The sequence below is a fragment of the Oxyura jamaicensis genome, chromosome 20 (assembly GCF_011077185.1).
Source record: "Oxyura jamaicensis isolate SHBP4307 breed ruddy duck chromosome 20, BPBGC_Ojam_1.0, whole genome shotgun sequence".
NCBI lineage: Eukaryota > Metazoa > Chordata > Aves > Anseriformes > Anatidae > Oxyura > Oxyura jamaicensis.
This window is the reverse complement of record NC_048912.1, coordinates 13,473,333-13,491,052: the sequence shown is the minus strand read 5'-3', so window position 1 is coordinate 13,491,052 and position 17,720 is coordinate 13,473,333. Positions and strand designations below refer to the sequence as shown.

The following is a 17,720-nucleotide window of genomic DNA, read 5'->3' as shown; positions in this document are numbered from 1 at the left end:
TCCTCTGACCCTTTTCAGTACCCAGGGTTGGACCTACAAGTGACTCCAGAGCCAATGCTCCAGTCTCCACAGATACGTTTCAGAAACAGGTGTCAAATCTCAGTCAAGTTAGATGCAGAATTATTCCCACTTACACAACTTCACATCCTCCTCCCTTCTTGTGCAGTCTGGAGGTCCCACAGGATGTCTTCTGTGAATTCCCAAGGAAACTGGTGGATGGTATAAGGTTGTTTCTCCCACTCATGCTTCTGTAACTTGAATTTCCCTCCTTCAGTAGAGGGAATCTACAACTTGATTCCACTCTGACATTGCAAGACCCCCACCAGCACGTGCTAGAATCAGATACTCAGACCTCCATAAGATAAGCCTTTTATTCAGTGAAAGAACAGCTAATTTTAAAACATCCTTCCCCTGCAGTTAGCAAGCTATAGTTCTGGCAAACCTTTCTTTTTTGCTACCTGATAGAATACTACATTTAAAATCACGTTTTCCAGTGCCAGGAGTCACACTTAATAAGTTTCAGGCCAGGCTACCCTGCTAATAAGTCAGTATCAAACTACTTTTCTTCCTCTGCCTTATGAGTGGATTGTATAGATTTATGTTTCCTCTTTAGCACATCATAGCTCAGGACATGAAAGTCCTCACACTCTCCCGGATGACTGCTCTGCAGATAGGGCACAGTGTCAAGCTGAGGGCACATTCTCCACAAGCTACCAGGTGGCCACATGGAACAAACACAACAGACACATCTCTGTCCATGCACACTTTGCATATCCTTTCCTCTTGCAAGCGGCGGAGCTGTTCTTCCGTGCTCAGTGGAGGTTCTTCTTTACCAAAAAGAGAGAAAACCCAAAGTGTTAGTATTGTGACAGCTCCGGAGGGCCAGTCCTGTCACCTTAGGGAATCACAAAGCAATTTGCTCATCATTTTGTTCAGTGGCTGACCGTGAAAGTGTCGGAAGTACCTTTCTCAGGCAAATTTCACTTAAGCTGAAAAGCTACAGCTATTATAGACTCAAACTTACCTACTTAATACAGCATATCTAATCATGCTGGACTGAGTAGGGACAGATGTCAGTATCTTTATACTGCAGTATGTGACATCCCTGATTAAGAAACTACTTTAAAATAACAGCCTGCTTCACAAAGGAACCCTAATTCCTCAGCAAGGTCCCTATGTTCTATCACCATTCAGGCTGCTACATATTCTCAGGATTAAAAACAACAAATACAACAACCACTGATGGTACTATAAAAACTTATCCTGAGTGTATCTAGGCACAGTTTCCTCAGCCACCACTGTCACCCCAGTGCACCTGGTTCCTTTTGTTGCACAGACTGCATTTCTCCTCTTGAACGTGAGGTTTCAGTGTCTCTCTCAACAGCATCTGTATAACCAGGAGAGAAGATGGCATTAAATGCTACCCCTTTCTTCCCTCTTTGGAGGACACTGTTGAAAGAGATGTCACGTCCTTGATGTCAGTACCATTCAGTCAAGCATTTCTCTACAGGACTGTTAACCTCACGCATTCAGCCTGGTCAGGCCAATGCTCTCTGGTGCTTATGCCACTGTATTTTTGGAAGGAGGTTAACACACGCCCACATCTCCTCAGAGGTGGTTTATCTGTCAGACAGCAGGAGTCATCAGCTGCTCACTCACTGCTATGTAATCACTCTCACCTTTGAGAGAGTCGTTTTATTTTCTGCCTTAGCTAAAGGGGTGGTGGACTGATACAGAGTCAGGAGCTTTGGAAAGCAGGCTTGTACAAGAAAAAGTCTATGGGAAGCTAAATCTTCAAATAAACTTCACTTATCACAGAGACTCCATAAAACGGGTAATACAAGACAGACAGACAAGAAAAATACATAATATCCAAACAGAAGTATGGGTATTTTTGATGAAGCCCTTGATTCAGTTTCAAATAGGCTTTGAGTACACATTCTTTCTAAAAGCCTTGCTTCACACAACTCCTTCTGTCCACCCATCTGCATCCACTGATAGGAATTTGTGCCGAAACCCTACAATGTACATCTGCCACTGCAGTTACAGGCAGACAGCTTCAATACTTCCTGCTACACCACAGCCTACTGGAGAGGGGCAGTTGCTGATACTACAGGAATCACAGCCCCTCATTCTTCAGCCTCCCAGAATAAGGCAGGCTTAGGTGCATGACTGCTCAATTAAGACTAGGAAGAGAGGAGGCAGACCCTCAGGACAGTCCCAGCAGTGCTCAAGATCAAGTGAACAAGAGGTTAAACTTCCACCAAGAGCACGGGTGGGCAAGTCAGGCATACCTCTGCTTTCCTGCGCACTGCTCTCTTCCCATTCTAGCTGGAGCAGATCAGAAATCAGTTCAGACTCAGACAGGTAGTAAGCCCCACTCAGCATGTATCTGTTCTCTACCAGGCTAACCACCCAGAGGGGGTCGAAGCCCATCTCCAGGACATTGTGCGCTATGGAAAACTGATCCGGAGAAGGAAGAGACAGCAATCTCCAGTTCCTTAGGAGATCTGTAAAGCAGTGAGAAGATACTTTACCAAAAAAAAAAAAAAAAAGGGGGGGAGAGGGGGGGGCAAAGAGCATGCCACTCTCTGAAGTCGTTATACATAAATTGGCATTAATTTCACAACATTCCTCAAGTTATCTATATAGACAGACCAGCATCAAGATTTACAGCTTTTACTTCCAACCATAACTCACAAGAAAATCATTGAAAGCAATTCCATAGGAGCCAGGAGACTAACTTGAGATGTTTTATTGAACAGTGTCAGTGAATGAAGTCTCCGTGTCTGGCCCTAGTCCAGAATCTTGTTTTCATATCCTAGAACAGAAGACTCAGAACTGCTTTCATGAAGATCAAGAACACTCCAACTGAAGCCTGTCTCACCTCATAATCCAGCTCAACCATTCATCAGTTAATAGTAAGTGGGAAATTCAGCTGGCAGCATGTTCAGAGGCGTAAATCTTTCTTACACTCACCTAGTGGACAGGCTCTTCAGGAGAACGAGCAAATCAGTTTTCCACAGTTACACAAGTCAAAATTTCACCTGCTTAAGTTCTCAGCAGCAAATAACAGATGGTAATAGATCCCCAGAACCAAGCTGGGACCTTCAAGTTGTTCTCTGGTCTACTGAGTACACTCAGATGCTGCAGTCTGAACAACTCCACAGACAGAAACAGAACCATCAGAACACAGACAAGTCAAAGTAGGGTTAGGCAAGCAGCCAAAAGTCAAGTCATCATCCAGACTCGCTAAATATGTTTAGTCTTAAACAGGATAAAAGGTCTCAAGAGCAAGTACATTTGCTTCCTGTGCTAGAGACCATTTCCTAAGAATGAAGAGAAACTGCTTCTGGAACATCAAAACACCTCTCAGAAACAACAAGTCTACAGAGTGCACAGAAACTGGGGTGAGGTGGAAGAACGAGCAACACTTTTGACAGAAGACAAGACACCATGTAATTACAGCACCAACCTTGGGAAGCAGAGGAATCTTGTTCAGTCTGATCCCCCGAATATCCCTGAAAATGTCACAAGATGGTCACAGAAGAGCAGCACGTGTACCAGACTTCACCTAACAAACTCCCATTCACTACACACAAAGTATTCATGACTCACTGGAGGTCGAGTGCTGGCAAAGGACTCCTGAACACTGTTCACAAATTCTCTCCCCCTTGACCGCAACAAAAATTCACACCTATAAGCAGAAAGTTTTGAACACATCAGTACAGGGTATCTCAAGAGCTGGCTCTAAGACTACACATGCAGACAGACTCCAAACCCACAAGCTACATTTTAGGGTGGGGAGAATGGGAGAAACAGGAGAGTCAGTAGCTGAGAAGACATGAGGTTGTCAGGCCAACCTCTGGTTCTCCCACATGAGGGGGATAGCACAGACTAAGTGGCAGACCTAGAAACAAGTTTTCCCATCTTGGCCCAGTACTAAAACTGGAAGATGGTCTCTTACCGTGAACTTCAGCCTTAAGGATTCAGAGACTCTCAATGTCCCAGAGATTTCCAGAGGGTTACAGACTATAGCAACAGTTTATACAGTTAAACATGACAGAGCTTACTCAACTAGCTTCTCATCCAGCTCTAGCTAGGTAGAAAAACCTAGAAACTAAGCTAATAACAGGGCCTGGAAGCAGCACCCATCACTCGTACACCTGTGACTGGCTGCCTTGTCCCCCAGCTAGCAGTACTTCTGTCTTATGGAAGACAAAAGACACTACAACACACGATGTGTCTTTTGGCCTTGCTACAAGGAAGATTTGTCAGCCAAGACCGAATTACCTTGGATGCCACTTGGCATGTTCCCTCCACGGGTCATCTCCAAAGGCCCAGTTCCTCATACTTCCATTACAGTAAAAACACCTCACCACATCCCCTTGTCCTGAAAGAGACAAACAGTGTATGAGATCTCACGCCACCCGATGCTCCCCTAGCCCTAGATCAGAAGCCGAGGAGAGATTCAGCACAAACCCCAGGCTCCAGGACAGACCAGGTGAGCACATGACAATTGATCAGCATTGTACAAGTTGTTTAGAGGCAGGAAATCCAAAGACAGAACTCCCAGAGCTGCAGCTGGTTGAGACGATTCCAGAGCTGGGTCACAAGCTCACAGCCTGCATGTGATCATCCAGTACATGTGCGCACACACCTACCCAGTCCCCTCTTGCCTACATTTAGAGCACAGCTATAACCAATTATACCTACAGACACACTGTTTCTAACCATGGCCTGCTGGTTATGGCAGATAACATGCACAGCTGCTACCCCATAGGCATAAAGTTTTATGGCAACATGGTCCCGAGCTCCCCACCTTGCTACTGCGGGTCTCTTCACAGTCTGATCACAGATATCAAAGCCAAGCACAGCCGAGAACTGCCTACAAATGTCCTGCCCTAAGGATGATGACAATTTCAGTGCAGCCTGAACAGTTTCAGTAAGTTTGGGCCAGAGGCATGTTCTTCCAAACATAAGGGCACCGCTTGGCTTATTTTGAGCATTTGGTTCCACAGCTCTCCAGCTCAAGCAGCAGCAGAGGACTGCTATCACAAACTGCTTCCTAACAGTCCCCAAGTGAGCCTTTGCGTGAGCCTCAAACAGCAGACCTGCAAGTGAGAAATTGAGTCCAGCACAAGACAGGTTTTAGCTGCAGACAGTGCTTTACAGTTTATCCTGTGCTTCTGGCCAAGCTGCTCTTTTCTGTTCCTTGAAACTTAAGGCAGAAGCAGCAGCAGGTAAGCTGAAGTAGCCGATGCTCTTCTGCTACAGACATGCTGCTCACTGCTATGCCTTGAGAAGACAGATGCAGATTTTTAGTATTTAACTGCATTTATAGCAAGATTGAACTTACAAAGTTTTACCGAAAATCTTGCAAAAGTAGAAAGATATTAGCAAACAAGCCTGTTTAACTCACGCTAAAGAGAGCGGGTCAGTTATTTAGACAGCCCTTCCTATGTGCGTGCCACTGAGGTGCGGATTTGAGATGCAGCAATCACATTTAGAGATGAAAGGAAAGGGCAGCCTTGCTAAGAAATAATACTCAGAGAAAGAGGCAATTCAGTTTTACTGCAATGACGACAGCATGAGACGTTCATGATAACCAGGATTTTTTTCAGAGGGAACTTTAGTCTGTAGACCCAGACTGCCACTTCCCTCATCTCAGTTATTGATGTGCAGATATGAAACCCATAGATTCCTTCGTCACACGGAAGAAAGACCATTTCTAACACAATTATCACTACGTTAGATTGCAAAAAGAAGAGTATTCCCTCCCACAGTATTTAATTATAGTCCATCATGAATACACTAGGAGGATTTCCTCCAACTCAATCCAGGAAGCAGTACTTACTCAGACTTGATACCTATCCAGCAAAGCTTTCAAGGAGGAGCAACTGAGAATATGCACATATTCATATGGTAACAAGAAACACTGCCTATTTTGCTCAAAAAAGGCATCTTTTCTAGTTTGGTAATACAAGTCCAGTGTCCTTATGGACACAAGCCACAAATGGGTTATTACCTACCTACAAGTTTCCTTGAATTGCATTTTTGAGAAGAGAAGGCTGAGGGCTTACATGAAACATGGCATACCAAGAAGTGCCTCAAATCCTTCAAAGAGTGCAAGCAACAAATAGGTTCAACACACACTAATGCCAGTAAAACATATGCTTAAAACATGTCATTCTTCTATTCCTGCCAATAAGGGAAGAGAGACTTAGTAGGGGATTCATCAGTACCCAAAACCAGAGTTCTGCATACTCTTAGCATATTCTGCCCAAGCAGTACATAAAACAGCATGTGCAGAAGGAAGGATGTGGTTTCTACCTATACCAAGTGTACTTGCAAGTATCTGGGCAAGTAATAACATTAAAACAGTGACAACTTCAAAAACTAACTTGAATAAGAGTTTTAAAAAATGCAGCAGATTTCAGAGTAGTGCTTCAGCTAAAAAAAAAAAAGTGCTAATTCATCAAATTTCCTTTTGTGTCTAAGAGCTACAAGCTGGTATAAAGATACCAGCTGACATACACATTCATATCACCAGAACAGAAGCAGAAAAGTTTCACCACCAAAATGCTGGTAAATACCTCAGCATAAAGCTACGAGCAGCACCTAAGGAAGCAACACCACAGCCAGGCAGGCATTTTAAAGTGCTGCAGGATCCCAAATCAGCAGCACCTTTGTGAAGATACTGCTTGACAGCAAGATGGAAATGCAACTGATTCTGCTTCACAGGGGACCACAGTTACTCTGCCAAAGCCCTCAAAGAAGCACACTTTCCTCCATATGTTAGGTTGACGTGCAGTGTGGATAGAACACTCACACTGTGCTGTTACCAAGCAATCTCAAGTACTCAGTTACAGCCCCTGCAGAGCTTTTGTTGTTTGCTCTTCAGAATGGTTCAGGTGAGCAAAACTTGCATGAGGCACGGTCAGCTCCTCTTTCTAGCCAAGATTTCTAGTTTTGCATTTCTTCCAACATTTGGTACACTAAATTAAAATTTAGCAGTGGGTTCCCAGGAAGAAATATACACAAACATACTTTTACAACATTACACAGACAGAAAGACTTTCTTGGCTGTTCCTACCTGTGTAAAAAAATCCTGCTCTAGCCAGTTGTTCAGGACACATCTCACTATGTCGGGGCCAGTTCCAAAATGTTGACAGTCTCATCTCCTCTGTTACCATTTCTGGGTGTGCTGCTTGATCGGGCAGGGCTGTCTCCTCAGTGTCTATCCACTGCAAGAGGCTGAGGATCTGCCCATCCACACAGTCAAATGTTCCCTGGAGAGGAAGCAGTTGCTGGTTGTGCACAGCCTCATAAATGAATTTACAGAAAGGGAAGAACTTCAGGTGCTCCACCATTGGGCAATCACCAGGTTTCCAATCCTTCAGGATACCACCGCAACAGAAGCACTGTACATGGTCTCCTGGACCCACAAAGAAAAACCCAGCCTTGGCCAAATCCCAGGCAGACACCGGTGAGCTGTCTGGCCACTGGGAAAAAGTCCTCAGTCTTCTTGCTTCGTCCTTCATACTGGAACTGAACAGCTGGAAGTGAGCAGCCCCGAGACGAATCTCCTCTGCTGGTACCGTGTCTGCCATGCCCTTGTTCTGAAAGAGAATGAGATAATCCAGAGCAGTCAGCTGGATTCCCAGGGTCAGGCAGCACTCACCCTGCATTATTTGTCCTACATCCCCAGCACTCATCCCCATGCATATTCTGGAAAACTCGTGCTCTTGACAAAGCTGAGCTTGTTTCAGAATTGCAGCCTAATCGTAGATCCGGTGCCTGTGTGCTTTGCTGCTAGAGTTCTGCTGAGTCCTTGCCAGTGTGCCTGAAGGGAAGAGACCTGCACTTTCTGATCCCCTCTGCCAGTTTACCGGAGAGATGCTTGTGGGAACAGATAGTGGAGGGGGAGGGCAAAACCTGTGCTACCTCTTGCTGAGCCAATGCAGCTTTCAGCCTCAGGTCTGTGGGATAAATCCCCAATCCTTTTGCTCAGCCTTCACGCTATCATTAAAAGCATTGCAATTTTCCCCCTAAAAAGCGACACAACAGAGCAGAAAACAGCCGCACCCAAGCAAACACCGAGACCATGTCCAGTTCACAGTACCAGACTACTCATAACCTTATTATTCCAATTAAACGTAACAGAGAAACATCCCCCTTACAGAGTACTCTCCAGGAAACAGTCCAAAATAAGTAAGTTCAGCTGCTAGAGGGAGGCATCCTTAAATCAAGGAAGGATGAGACTTTCTGCCTGTACTAGTTCTACACAAGGGGAAGCTACAGTTAACAAGCATCCAGTTATCCAAGCCCTCATCCTAATTAAGAGCCCTTCTCTGCAAAAGCTGGATTGTAACTCAGCCTCTCTTCTAATGCTTTCTGTAGGGGTTGTAAATCCACCTTGAAGGGTCATACAGTCACACAGCTGAGGATCAGGATCAATTGAACTGATTGCCACCTAGAAGGTGACCAACAGAACAGAGCATAGACTAAGCTTCACAGCAAAAGGAAAAGAGAGTTACTCCACCAAAAGCTTACCAGCTGAATCTATTTATTATTTTTTTAAAGAAAGATATGACACAGAACAAGAAGATGTGTATTTAGTTTTGGCTTACAGGGGATAAAAACCTGCTATGGTTTGCCTACTTTAAAGGCATTACATCTTCTACAAATCATATAAACAGCTACTAACAACTCTCCACACCACTTGATGTATTGAATAGCTGTAGCACAAATAAAGACAATACTCTCTCATTATCCTCTGCTTACACCTATTTAGCAACATACTTTCAAAGCCACATTTCAGCTAATATCAACGATTCTCTACAACTAGGGAAATAAAAACACACAAAAAACATACACCTTGCTTACCTAAGGTAAATTGCAAACCACTTCCAATAACTAAAGTTCTCCCAACCCAAGTTTCAAGCAATGCTCTTCTCTGTAAGGCAGAGACCTTTCCCCAAAAGAACAGAAGCCCTTACACAAGGCAAGTGATGCCACCTGATGCAGCAGCCATTTCTAAGGCATCTTTTTCCCTGATTGGTTGGGTTTGTATTGAAATTCTCTGTCGGCCTAACAGCCCAGGTTTCCTCAATGCAAGTTATCTGGCAAAGATGTGAAGTTGATGCTGAGGGCCTTCCAGAGTATAACAGCTTGAGCCTAAGAAACAAGTAAGTCCTGTGACCTGGTTAAAACCTAGCGTAATGCTGGTTGTGGCATCTTAACTTAAGATAATACTTGCAGTTCTCCTGTTTTGATGTAGTGATTTTGCCCCTAAATCTGGAGGCTGACCACTCAGGGTGTGAGGTTCCTTCTCCCTGGTGCAGGGCTTCACAAGAACACCCAGCCCTTCTGCTCTGCTATCTCCCAGGAAAATCACTTTTTGTCCTTTTTACATGACTTCTTTTCAGTTAGCAGCCATGATTTAGACAGTCTTTGTGCTTGTGAAGAAACCAAATGTGTTTTGGCACTCCTGGAGATGTACAGATAACTACTGAAACATACACACATGTGGTAATAACAGTAGCGACTACAGCAGTGTGGTGCTAAAGGGCTTTGTGCTGGGATGGCTCTGTCATACACTTCAACTCCAGCTGCATTCAGCATGCTCCTGATTTTGCAGGTATTAAAGCAGCCTTCCAACAGGCAATTAAGTGAAGGAGCTGCTTAGAGACTTGGAAGACTCAGGCTGTCAAAGGCTGTGCCTCAGTTTCCCAGTCGCTCAGATAAGGACTAGTGCATCTTCTACCTCAGAACCATGGTCTTAAGGATTAATTAGTCTGATTCTGATGTCCACTGAAAACTCTGTGGATCCTGACAACGTAATGGAGTCTTTAAGTAGACACAAATTATCTCTGTAGCAAATGTCTAGCCATGTTAAGACAGCGTTCCAAAGCCACATTGAAACAGAGGAATTTTATTATCAGCTGAATCAGGTCCAAACATCACTCGTGCACTGAGATCCTCTGTGGGGGTTGCTTTCAAACCACAGCAGATGACACTGATCTGTGCCACGCCAGAAAAGCGTGGGAGCCTTGGGAACATGGATTGCTGCTGGAAGTAAAAGGGTTCTCAGTAGGACTACCAATTTCCCTAAATTGCTGATGTCTTGTGCAGTTATGATTTCTTCTTTAATTTTGATTTCATAAAACAGAGACAAACATAATCATATTTTAAAAGGAGACTGTCAAACATAAGTTATAACATACATCAAATATGCCACGATGTCACACGGGGCATGACAGCAGCTCCTCACCAAGTGCTTGCAGTAATGCTGTGACTCTAACAGCATTACTCTATCTTCTTCACCTTGCACTCGCACACATATGCTTTGCACCCTACAATTTCCAAGAAGATGTACTATAAAATGAAAGCCAAGAATTTACTCAAGAGTGCTTGAATAGATTACATTGCCCTTACTTTGGGGATAAACACTAATTCTTTTGTTACAATCACATCTTTGCAACTGGAAATCTTTCTATTCCGTTGCTTTCCTGTGCTCTTAATTCAGAAGGAAGGATTTTAAGGTCAGTTTTGAAAGGTGCAGTTACTTGAAAATGTGGTTGTCTCTACTAACTTCCTGCCTTCTTATTCTAAACTATGTATTTGAGAACACATAAATTGCTTCTGTTAACATAAGAACACAGGTGTTTTATGCTCATAAAAATGATAAATTGGGAATTTTCTTCTAAGAAGATCCATGTCCTTTTCTTACAGGCAAGCCGATACAAATAGTTTAATTAAACATTCTGTTGTTGAAACTTTTTTTAATTAAATAAACATTTATGAAAATCCCTTGAGCAGTAGGGGGCAGTGCTTATATGTGCAATTTACAGAATCTTTTAATGTGAAGGTGGCTCATGTCATTTGTCCACAATGAGTTTATATGTAATTGCACATTATCTTCTGCTCCACATGTCCTGTTCTTGAAGAATGTATCCTAAAAATGCAAGATACAGAGTTAGAAAACGTCCCTCTTACAGAGGCTGTTTGGGGACTACTAATGGCTTATGGCAAATTACCTGGTAATAGGTAAGAATGATCAGTTCTCATCTTCTGACACATTTTACAAGCAATGAGCTGGTTTTGTACCGCTTATAACTGCCTTGCTTCTAAAATTTGATCTCGGGAGGTACTGGGGACATGGCAGGCTCCTGGATCTGCTTATTTCACAGTCACACCCAGGCCTCAGCAGCAGTCTGCAAGTCAGGGATGTTTTCATGGAATGCTTAAGAAGTTTGACCACAGCACAGGGCAGCACTGGTGCACCAGCTGCTGTGTTGTTGTGGAGGTGTACTCAACTGCCAGGCCTGTACAATTCCACTTCTTCCAGAGGGAGCCTCCAAGGTGGCTGGGGCTATGGTTCCCCGTTTAGTCTACATCAAGGGCAACTATCTCAAAATTCATCACAGATATCCTCTGCCTCTATTTTAAAGATGGCACTGTCAGGGAAGCTGAGTAACTCGTCAGATTTATAGGGTGCCTTGGGCAGTGTCAAGAACAAGTTCTTTTTTCTACATTGTCCTTTCCATATCCTCCAAGCTTGTTAAAGAGGGAGCTGTATATGAGTTCAGAGGAGCTGAAAGACAGCTTCTAAGTTAATTTACAAAATTTGACTGATTCTAGCAGTGATGATCAGTTTTTTAATTTATTTTTAAATAATTTTTTAATTTATTTTAATTTTTAATTTATTTTTTTTAGTTGCTAATATAGCATTCTTTTAACATCATACAAGCTTCAAGACAGGGTTAAGCTTAGTTTTCTTTGGGGGACACTCATAACAGATCTTGGAGGGAACATTTCACCAACAAAGAAAAGCTCATAAGGACTCCTGTAGCAGAAGATGAAGTGACAAGTATGATGCAAAGAGAAAAATAAAGCAGCATGCTCAAGGACAAGTGATGGGGTTTTATTTTAGCACACCAAAATTTTGAAAGCAAGTAACATTCAATAATGTGTCGTATGAGACTAAGATTGGTCTTTTTTAGCAATCTGTATGTATTTTTTGTTCCTTTTCAGAGGATTAAGATGTCCTACTGAGTTTTTGAGCTTGTCTTAAAATGAAGAGCAAAATGAGCTAAAGACAAACAAATGTGGAAAACAGTAAGCATCAACCAGGAGGCCAGGACAGATCAGTGATAATGGCCAACACCATCACCACTGTGCCCCTGCATGAGGAAGGTATTAAATTCTACACTGCTGAGCTTGTTTCAGGGGTAACTGGAAGCCCATGCCAGGCAGTGCTTTGGAACACTCTAGGAAGAAATAAATGTAAATGTAATTAATCAAAAATATATTTGCTAATATCAGCCTGATTTGGAAGGAAAGCAATCCTTCCTTTTGGAAGGAAAGCAAAAAACAAGGGCCAGAGTATAGCTGGAGACAGCCTAAAAGGGCTGAAGTGACAGGAACCCTTGGAAAAACTCCAGTATCTCTAATCTTAAGGTCCTACACGTATGTAATGGGATAAAGCTGTTCTGCATGGTTTAGCTCAAGGAAGACTATTGTGCTTTCATTGCTCAGCTAAGAGTGAATCAAAAAATCCTGAGGAAAGAGGCTTTTGTAACAGGGAAAAACAGTGTATCAGCTGGCATTATTAAAGAAGCAAGGAGGCTGGGAACATGAATTGAGATGCCACCGCTTGACACTGCAGCTGATCTGTAAAGGGGCAGGATATCAAAGAAACTTACAGCATAATTCCTGTTCCCATTTGTTCAGAACCACCCTTAACTGCTCCATGGAGACAAGCACCCATTTTTCAGAACAAAACAGGGCTCAGTTCAAACCTTATGATAGAACTGCTCTCTGGGCTGAGGCATTAAATTAGTTGCCATAGAAGTAGGTGACTTCTTCTGTTTCTCCATTTAGGGTCTAGCTGTTCATCTTCTGGCTGCCTCTTCCTTATCTATTACCCTTGATCTCCCTTCACACTGCATGGCCAGCTGGAATCATCCTGCAGCAAAACACCTGCACTCTGCTGCTCTCATGAGAGCTGCTGGCAATGTATTTCCTGCACCACTAAAACCTTTCAGGACGCCTGTCTGTCCAGCTGCTTTCTAGTGCACTGAGGGACCACAGCAGGTTGCTTGCTGTCTGTTGACACCAACTCCAAGGCATCCATAAAACAAATCCGCTGCGAACAGGCAGCATGATCCAATTCAGTGAATAATGGCAAGGCACAGTGAAAAGTGACTGGTCACACCAGAGACAAACACAAAGTCATTCCCCTAGGGCAAACCTTAAAGTCTCACTTTGCTTCTTCATTCAGCTCAAGGTCCTTTCTTTTGCCAAAAAAACGAGTAGTGCCACATATCTAAAGGGATCTTCTCTGCTTATCAGTCTCCCTTGCTGTGCTTTCCACCTGATGACTGGTCATTTTTAATCCTCACTGGGTATTTCAACAATAATCAAAAACAAATTTAACATATTAATAACATGATAAAAGATTAATCCTTCCCTATGTTATCAAGCATTCATTCAGGAAAGCTGAAAAATGTTGCTATAAATACACTTACAATAAACTTACACTGCCAGAGCTAACGCATAGGTAACAGATGCATGTTTTAAGTGATTTCCTAAGGATTCCAACCTTTTAATCTCCTCCCCTAATACTTTCTTTCAACCCTAACTACCGCAGCATCTGATTGCCTCAAAACTTCATGTATGGTAATAGTTAGGAACAGCTCAAATGTAGCTTGCAACACTAATCATGAAAAGTGCTTAGAATCAAACGCTATTTATATACCAGCCCACAGGAACAGAGCACAGTACATATCAAAAGAAAAATCTGCACAGCACAGCAGATATCTAAAAAATCAATAGAAGAACTGATAGTACTGGGGTTTGAAAGAAAAGCAAACTAACATTCGAGTTCCTTGGAACAAGGAAAATTAGTGTTTGTGCCACACGTCATTATTATGTTTTATACGGTTTCCTAAATTCATGATTTCAGTGTTCAGCCTATTACAAAAATATGCTATAGAAGATAGAGGGGATTGAAAGCTGTTTAACACTTTTTCAAAAGCTGTTTGTAGAAAATAGTTGCTTTCTTACTTTTCTAGATGGCTTTTTGAGATGAAAAAAAAAGTTTATTTTTCATGGACCTCTTTTCCTCTTTTTTCCCTCTTTAGTTGGTTTTCTGCTGCTGCTTGTCTTTGGCAATGAACACAAACATCGTCAAAAAAAAAGGCACAAAACCAGAACTCACCCATTATCATTTAGGGTTTTTTCTGTTTGATTCCCACAACATTCTGAAGTCTTACAAAAATATGTAAGAATTCAATACTGCCTCAAACTGCATGAGCTATTTTATGTTTTCAGCAGCACAATGCCATATCCAAAGAGCAAGCAGAGTGCTTAGAGGGCTGAGCAGTAGCACAGGGATTAGAAATACAACTTACAATTTCATGAGAGAACTGGCTGGCTAAAAACAATTCCATGATGAGCATGGAAAGCATGAATGATAATCCTTTTCTCCCTTCCTTTCTGAGTAGGATCTGGCTGGCTTTCCCAAAGATCAGCTGTGCTTCCCCTTCCTCACTGTTTCTGTCTCTCCCGGCTTCCTGTTGTTTCCTGCTTCTTTCTGACTCTTACACAGAGGAGCTTCACACTTGTGCTGTATTCCCTGGCATTCCCTGGCAGGAGGTATAGGAACAAAAGATGTGTAGCCTCATCTGAACTGCATGGCATTGCTACTCCAAATTCTTCACCAAACCAACATGCTAACTAATAAAACTAACAAAACTTTTCAGAAGATATTGCTATCAGCTGGTGACTAATGCACATTCCACCATTCAGCCATTAGTTACCTTTAAAGAAGGATTTGTCAGACATTGTTAAGACTTTAACAGAACACATTTTTTAATTGGTGGAAAATCAGCCATTAAGGAATATGGAACATGTAATTTTCCAACTAAATTCTGCTATAGATTGGAACATGTTTTTATTGCACAGAGATGTGCCTAGCTGCCTATTACTTGGGCAACAGGCAGACAGGTGTATTCTTGAGCTATTCACACTACCAATCGCCTATTTCTCCCACGCAAATTGACTCAGAATAGGTTTGCTTTGCCCCATATCAATAATCGATACCAAGAATGAAGAAAGATGATAGACACTGCAGAAAGATGAAGTGAAAGAAAAATGGTTGAGACAATTCAAAAAAGTAAGCAAAGACTGACCTTACAAGTTCATGGAAACTACGTAACAGCAACAAAGAGTTGCTGATGACAAAGAACGAGAGGGACACTTGTGATCAGTCGTTGCTCAGTTGAGGTCCTTGCTACAGCTTTCCAATGAAGTTGTCTTACAGAGAACAGCATGTGATGAAGACGTCAGATATCTGTTCACAGGACACGCTCTTTGCATATAGTTTTCCTTCTCATGTTTTCACAAAGCATGCCAGTGACATGAAAACCAGGAAAGAACAGATAGTACTTCTCTGTGTGACTGCCCTTATTTTACCCTAAAGTGATGGAAATTAAAACTGGATCCTTGCTTTGGTTACATTCCACAGGGGTGTGGGGAGCAGAGAGGGAGATGATTCCAGCATGACAATGCTTGATTTTATCTCCCTGCTCATAGCAGAAAGGGCTGCATAAGATTCCTGTAAAATCCAATTTAAGAAAAAAATGATCTTCTGTAATTTACAAACTCTTCCAAGATTTCAGAGTGTTAACAAAGGAAGAAAAAGGTATCCTTACATATGTCTTATATGAGAAGAACATACCACTGTGTTTGATCCAACAAAGCCAAAACAACCAAAAAATGTGCTAGCCCACAGGTTACACTGTTACTCTCCAAGAGTATTCTGAGAAGATATAAAACAATTCAATTTAGCTGAAACCATTCTAAATATTGCATCTTACCCATGTGCTTCAGTTGAGACTCACTGGTTTGTTCCTAAAAGATTGGGTACTTCTCAATGGACAGGCAAGATCATTCTTAAAGTCACCAGGAAGAAGCAGCAACTCACATTTTCCTAATGCAAAAGAAAAAAAAAATCCCACAAACATGGATTTAGACAAACACATACATATACACCTGACATGCTCTGACTTTGAATCTAAAAAAACAGGTATAGTCTAATAGCTTTAGTTCTTTGTACCTTAGGGTGCTGAAACAAATACAGTTCTAACATTCTGCCTACATACACTCATGGCTAGGATGATTCATAGTCACATAGCTGCTATATCAGGACTAGTGAACATATATAATCACATGGACTTCACAGCAGTGCCCATCACCCAAGTATTCAGGACAAAACTTTTCTTTCTGACAGATGTTCTGCACTCATGCCATGCTGTTTGATTTTTCTCACGTTTGTTTCTGAAGCAATGTTCCCTGGATGGCCTTTCCAGCTCACCCAGGGCCTCTGAAGAGCACACACTGTGTCCATAACATACACCATTTGGCAAACAATTAAAATGAAACATGCCAATTAATACTTGCAAGCTAAGACAAAGAATTTAAAGCATCTCCAGGTGCTGAGCATTCACACAATATTCTTTCTTATCTCTTGATGACTGCTGACAGAATGTGGACTGCACATTTCAGATACTTTATTGGAATAACAAATACAAACTCAAACTAACAATTCCTGAACTTCTAAAGACAAAGAAAACTTTGGTTTTAACTCTATCTAAAAGAAGGGATGGTTGCATTGTATAGTACCATTCACAAGGACTAACATTTATCAATTTTATCCCCAAAATTAAGCCATGAATAGGTAACAAGAAAGGTTTGTAATCTCTGGAACTACTGGTTAGTATGTCAGTCTTAACTCTGAGCATTGTACAAGTTGGTACTAGGCCTAGTTTGGGCCTAGTTATTACCTCAAACAAGTACACAATACATTATGCGCATGTTGAGGACCTAATTTGGATTCAATTTTCTCTTAAACATGTTCCTAATGTAATGTGTATCTGGTAACCGTAAACGGTGCATGTTTGTATTAATAAACCCACACAAGAAGTATGTTCAAAGGCAAGAGACTTACTAAACTAAATCCCTGCAGGTATTTTGATACTTTCAAGAAAAAGTCAGGTTTCTGGACATCTATTTCTGTTCTCCAGATGTCAGGAACCTATATAACATGTGACAGGACAGTTTCAGTAACACTGTTAATCAGTGAAAATTCTGTTATAGCTCTTAGTACTGCACCAACTTCCAAAGAAGGCAGAATTATATTCTACAAATATCTAATACCTACTAACATGTTTCCACTGTTCTGTAGAAGTGCTCAGATGAAACTTACTTTTTGTGTGTGTGTGCGCGTGGCTTAAGAGGCTCCCAGTCCACCAGACTCCAGTCGAGCAACGATTCAACGATCACTAAGTCTAAGTTAATAGGGCAGTAAGGCCTCTGTCATTACGAAATTATAAGCAGTAAGATAACAACACAGTGCTGAGTTCTGTCTCATCACAAAATGTTTATGATTTGTTCACCAGACCTCAGATATAAAGCGGATTGTCATACAAGTTTCTGTATTACGATAAGTAATCTAACAAACAGCAGGGCCTTGGGGAGGGCATGGGCCACCTTTTTGTTCTGTGCAGCACCGAAGAATTGTGTATTGACCAGAGGGTTCTATGTGGGATCCTAAAAGCTAACAAGAAGTTGCAAAAGTTCTTGTTGTTACGTGTTCTACCCCTTTAGGAAAAAAACAAAAACAAACCCTATGCACCAGCAGCAGTTGCAAT

At 42.1% G+C, this 17,720-nt stretch overlaps 1 protein-coding gene across 8 annotated transcripts; it reads right to left on the bottom strand.

The window, feature by feature from the left end:
* Positions 1-352: 352 nt before the first annotated feature.
* On the bottom strand, positions 353-8,999 carry BIRC7 (baculoviral IAP repeat containing 7). Of its 8 annotated transcripts, XM_035343659.1 has the most exons (9): positions 8,665-8,684; positions 8,557-8,559; positions 7,097-7,622; positions 4,294-4,393; positions 3,619-3,697; positions 3,476-3,521; positions 2,295-2,510; positions 1,316-1,372; positions 353-827 (listed from the first exon to the last, which is right to left on the bottom strand). In XM_035343659.1, the coding sequence occupies exons 3-9, from the start codon at positions 7,611-7,613 to the stop codon at positions 625-627; spliced, it is 1,218 nt and encodes a 405-aa protein (XP_035199550.1). In that variant the 5' UTR covers positions 7,614-7,622; positions 8,557-8,559; positions 8,665-8,684; the 3' UTR covers positions 353-624. The 8 variants fall into 8 exon arrangements, with proteins under 8 accessions (XP_035199550.1, XP_035199549.1, XP_035199548.1 ...); XM_035343658.1 differs by lacking the exons at positions 8,557-8,559; positions 8,665-8,684 and adding an exon at positions 8,895-8,999 and having other exon boundaries at positions 7,097-7,627; XM_035343657.1 differs by lacking the exons at positions 8,557-8,559; positions 8,665-8,684 and adding an exon at positions 8,881-8,991.
* Positions 9,000-17,720: the final 8,721 nt, after the last annotated feature.